We start from the raw sequence: 5,652 nt of genomic DNA, 5'->3' as shown, positions 1-5,652 counted from the left end.
GGCCGGTTTTTCCAGCCTGTCCAGGTCTCTCCATAAGATGGCTAACCCTTACCCATCCATCTCACAATAAGCTGGTCCCAAGAAGTGCTTAAGAAAGTCAGTGCTGTGGAAGGATCAGTGTCTTTAGTATTCTAAGAACACAAGATGAATATGCTGCTATGCAGCCCATGCTTACTCATTTAACTTGGAGATGGAAGGTCTCAGCAGAGAAAGGCAGAGAAAAGACTGGGGAAGTGAACTGAGGATCTCAAACACTCTATGAATTTTTTCAGACTATGCTATTTGTGTAACTTTCCTGCTCTATAAAAAGAATCCTTTTCTTTGCACTTTGCACTCTCTCTACTTGAGAAGATGTGACAAACAACAATGAACATGCTGCAACAGCTCTACCAGAACCCTAATAAATGAGAGAATAAAATACAAAAATTACAGTGATGTTTGTAGATGCCTTAGGGTTAATGGGACTGTTAGTGATTTTACTTGAGAAAACTTAGTTATCTCTTTACAGAGTTTTAGTAGAGGTATCCCCAATAAATCTGTCCTACTTCTACAGTCAGTTGTTATACATCACAAATATTAACACCAAGTACCTGAGCAAAAGTTGTACTTCTGAAGGAAAAAAAAGGGGTACTGTGAAAGCTACTGTAAGTCAATAACCCAACACTCCCTTACCTCTGTGTTCCCAGATATAAAGGTTAACAGTTCCACTTCCACAATGGTTAAGCCCTAGTGGTGGTGGTAGCTTTGTTAGGGAGTTTGTTTGTTTGGTTTGTTGTGAGTTAGTTGTTTAAATCACTTGCACTACTAATCTATCTCATTTCATTTGAGCTCCACTTGAAAGGGAAATGTGAAACTATGGATTTTGAAAGATTGCATCTGGCCAGTCTTGCTGCCCACAGCTGTTTGCTCCACTCTTCCATCACAAGTTGCTGCCTTTACACAGGCAAGTTGGCAGCCACTTCTTCTGGTCTGTACCTCACCCGCTCTGATTCAAAATCCATCACATCCCTTTAAATTTATTTTCAGCTTTCATTTGGCCCACAACTTCACTTGCACTGAATTAACGATTTTTGAGAATGTCATATGCTTACAAATTAACATTAGAGAAGAACTATCACCTCTCAGATCCCTTCTATGGGGTTTAAATTAAGTTCAGGACAACTTGGAAATTGTAAGGTTTTGGGATGAAAATTGACTATATTTTCATTATGTGCCGTAAAGTAAGGTCCAAAAAAAACAATGAGGGATTGAAACACTATGTTTAAGTCCCTTTTCTCCTTTCCCTTTGAAAACAAGCAAGCCTTCATCAGCACTACAATTCTTAAGCAGAAGAATTGTTAAGTTCCCACACTACCAGGGAAACGGGCTCTGGGCACACTGTTATATCATTCACAGTTGCCAGGACCTTTTAACAAGTCCACCTTTTTAGCTTTACACCTCTACCTGACTCAGCAGAGTGGACATGATGAAATACTGTGAACTACATACTATACTTGCAAGCATCAGCATCCATGCACAACGAATCTCTAAAAAGTGCCATTTCAGGGATCACTTTGTATGTTTTAATACTTACAGATGAGAGTTTTATTTTCAGAGTTCTTGACAAATTATTTACCAAGAAAAAACCCTTTCCAATACAAGACTGTCCTCTAAATCATTTGACAGTAAAATTATGGCAAAGAGAATGATGATCTTTAATCCAAGCAGATTTGAAAGTTCTTACTTCAGAAAGTCACACCAAAATGCAGGTCACAAGCATACGTAAGCCATCATTCTATCAGTCAAGTCACTTATCAAGTTATAGAACATGCTATGTCATTCATTCCTCTAAAAGCCACTCTTAAATCCTCTATTTCTCTTTAGGTAAACAACCAACTTCAAGGTGTGTGCTAGACACAATAAAAATTAGATGCTAGCTCCTTTCATTGTGAAAATGTTCAATGTGATTCAAAAGATATACAGTGAAATATCATCTCTTCAACAGAGAGATTTCTCCAGTGCTTCAGATGGGCCAGTAACAAAGTCATCTCTGTAAAATTGTTCAATAGAAGAACCAGAAATAAGAGAAGGAATACGACGACAGTCCAGCAGGTGGTTCTAGGATGTTCTACATAATGCTGTTGGATATGCAGGGGCGAGAGGACCTGACCAGAAGGACATCAAGTGCTATGTTGCACATATCTTCCTTATTACAGATTCTTTCACAATGTCCCTGTTATGTTTTCTGGACATCCAGCTGGAATAGGTGCTAACCTAGCTTCCCATGACTTTTGCAATGACACTTGAAGTATTTTTAAGTCATTTTACATCTGACTAACAATATAGTTATGCATTCCATAACAGAAGAAAATAACTGTACCTGAAAGGTATGCAACTTTTTCCTTTAAAATTGGCAATACTTCCATAGCTTTCATCTCATCATTTTTGCGAAACCCTGAAAAAAGGGAAAGACAAGATCATTAGTCAGAAATTCAGACAAGCTCAGCTTCTACATTTAGTGATTCTACTATAACACGCATTGGAATACAATCTGAATGTTATGATTATAGGAGTTAAGATAACTTACAGTAAAAGGATGCAAAAAAATAAACTGAACTTTTAAAATGTATTCATGAATAAGTCATTGCTTTGACTAGCTTAACACAAGTAGCATGGTCTGTTAGCAAGCTCAGTAGAAAATAGGATACTGGAATTCGCCATTTTTATCAGTAAATAAAACCCACCACTTGGATCCTGTTGCTTTCAAGTACTCCAAATCCCACTTTCACTCTCTGTTTCAACATAGGAGTAGTATCAAGGTACGTAAGAGCAGTTACCTTTAGAACAATTACCAGTCATAAAAAAAAGAAATGAAAAATCCCAAACACCACACAAAAAGAGCCACCAAAAAAACCCAACGTTATTTACACACATCTTTCCTTACATCACTTTTGTAAGCAGAACTGAAAGATAAAGCTTTCAGCTGTGTCTTTGCTGCTGCCTGAGAGGAGCAGCATTCTGTAAGATAGAGCACTTTTGTCACTCTGAGCACTCATGGAGTTCGAAGTGGTCCCCAAGGAGAGTGATGACAGTCAACGTTGCAAAGCAGCACATCACTAGTCTGTCCCACCTCTCTACTTCCATTGCACTTCTGATTCTAAACTTCTCCTTTCTTTAATAAGTAAGATTTAGGAATCATTTTTATTTATGACCTCATATTGCATATTGACATGTACAACATAGAATTGGTTCCTTTGAGACTAATCTTGTTCATCCTAAGAAAATTTAGTGGTTTTCTACTCACACTTCAACTGTCTGCAAGGGTCCTTCCAGTGTTTTGAGATACACATGCTTTTTAAAACAAAATCTCATATTTTAAGCAAGTACCTCTTCTGAGGCAAGTGGGAACCACTTCATCACTGCTGGAGCCCAAAAGTGCTGTTAAGTAACTGCCCAAATAACCTGCTACAACAGAGCAGCTGTGTTCCTTAAAAGCAACAGTTTGAACTATTTAGAAGGTAAAATAAGCTTCTTAGTTATTTATAGTTTCAGGGAAATCTTACAAGAGCAAGCTCTGGTGTCCATGTGGCAGTCTTTTCTAAAACACATTGGTCTTCCTCTGTGCAAAAGGGCCACAGTCCCTCTAGAGATGGCAGCAGGAGCAGAGAGGCCATCAGTTCTCTTCCTCCTCAAAAATACCCAAACATTTCATATCCTTTGGTCTGAGGTTCTGAGCTTTAATGAAATAGCTGTGCACTTCAGAGCTAAAACCTGAAGGTATTGTATGGGTGTCAACAAGCAAGATTTTTAAATAAGGGCATCACATACTTAAATCACAGGTTTTCTATTCCATCAGTACAGAGACTTCTGTTCCACTACAGTATCCAGCTATGGGTATCACACTTCAAAACAGACCCAGGACACACCAAACAGAACACCCAAGGGACTTTTATCCTGGTGTTCTCAAACCAAGAAAGATGGCCCCGTGCTTACAAGTCATGAGCTATGAGGAAGTATTAAACTGAATGACACCCGTTTAGTCTCAAGAACTAAGGGGAGACACGGTACCAGTCCTCAAAAACCCAAAGTCTAGTGGTGAAAAAAGTAAGCTGGCTAAAATTATAGCAAGGCTAAGTTTACTTTGGATGGTAGGAAGCTTTGTAAAGGAAAGAGCTGTGAAGCAGCGCACAGGATCGCCTGTGGAAGACTATGGACCACAACTGGGGATTTTGAGACAAGGCACTTAGACAAAGGTCTGGCAGCAATGGGTCCGTCCAGTTCACTGTAACTTAAGTGTTCAACCAGGACATTGTCTCACAGATTACAAACAGAAGAAAACTAAACAAATCCTCTTCCAGCTATTGGCTAGTTCCCTCTTTTCCCATCAACATCATAAACCAAAAACAACCCCAAAATTCATTGCAAAATTCATATTCTCAGAAAGCTGGCTCCAGGAAAACTGGTTCCTTGGGTAACCATGCTGCATGGAGGATTTCTACACGATAGACAATATTTTGCAATTACACAGCAACTCCAGACTACCAAAGCAGCAGAAGGACACAGCTATTTCTTTCACGTTTGCGCTTAAGACTCTCAGGAGTCTAAGATGACTCCACTGAAGGAACCTCTGGCATTATTCCTTCCTCCAGAGTACTGGCTATGGGTCATCAACTTTTTAATGTAACTGCCTACAGTTTTGTTCCAGCCAAGTTTTCATTTAATGTGAACTAAAGCTTTAAACAAGTTTTTAAGAAAAACCTTGGGCTTAAATAACTCATATAAAAAGGCAGCAAATACCTTTTTCCACCTTGGAATATTTGTGCTTCAGTTGACTGCAAGGGTGTACAGGTTCACTTCCAAGAGTGGTTTTTTTGTTTGGCTGGGTTTTTGTTTAGGTTTTGTTGTTCGGGAGTTTTTTTTAATGTGCTTTGAGCTACTCACCAGAAGCTTAATGCCAATTTAGCATGCTCAGCTTTCATACCAACCATGGCAATCCTTTTCCTTTACAGTAAATTTAGAGGTAAAAGACACTTTCTCTGCACCTAAAAAGCATGCAGAAACCAGTGCTGTACTTTTCTGTCTATCTTAGCTCAAGATTACCCAAGACACTGGTGTTACTGCATCTTGCTTGCTCAGATTTCTAAGCCCTTAAACTACTTCACCTCAGATGATGTGCAGTAGCTGCACATTTTGCTTTGCCAGTAGCAGTAAGAAGTGAGAAACATTTAGTTAACATTTCTTTGACTATTAAGGGGCTGCTCAGGCCAAACACCCTAGCAAATACGTTAGTGCTTGGCTCACGTTCTGGATCTGCATATCCTTAAGGCTGACTGCCTTGGATTTTCATATCCCTGCCGCTCTAAACAGCCTATTTTTATTCCAGTTCTGCAGTGTTAAAGCTTAACTGAAAAGGCTGTGGGGATTACAATTGACGAAAGAATGCCTGGGAGCATAGAGGGTGAATACGGCAGGAAAGTATCTTATTTTTATCTCCACCAGAGCAATTATAAAACAAAAAAAACAGCAATATAAGCAGGTCTTAAGGGCTTGGGGTGGGTCCCTCCTCCCCCTCCCCCTCTTTTTTAAAGCCTCTGCACCATAAAACATTTGCGATTATGAGGATTTCATTTTTAAAAAAATAAATAAATAAACAATTGCGAGGCGTTTACCGCA

At 39.1% G+C, this 5,652-nt stretch overlaps 1 protein-coding gene across 1 annotated transcript in view; it reads right to left on the bottom strand.

The window, feature by feature from the left end:
- LOC104280256 (triple functional domain protein-like) overlaps window positions 1-2,434 on the bottom strand; it is a gene marked incomplete at both ends in the record, with an annotated part of 13,503 nt that extends 11,069 nt beyond the window's left edge. The window contains one exon of the mRNA XM_009877844.1: window positions 2,360-2,434. Coding sequence (XP_009876146.1) covers window positions 2,360-2,434 — 75 coding nt within the window. The remainder of the gene's footprint in view (window positions 1-2,359) is intronic.
- Between the last annotated feature and the right edge of the window lie 3,218 nt (window positions 2,435-5,652).

The sequence above is a fragment of the Apaloderma vittatum genome, unplaced genomic scaffold, assembly GCF_000703405.1.
Source record: "Apaloderma vittatum isolate BGI_N311 unplaced genomic scaffold, ASM70340v1 scaffold19350, whole genome shotgun sequence".
Taxonomy (NCBI): domain Eukaryota; kingdom Metazoa; phylum Chordata; class Aves; order Trogoniformes; family Trogonidae; genus Apaloderma; species Apaloderma vittatum.
Note: the sequence above shows the minus strand (reverse complement) of the source record. Positions and strands in the feature narration are given on the sequence as shown.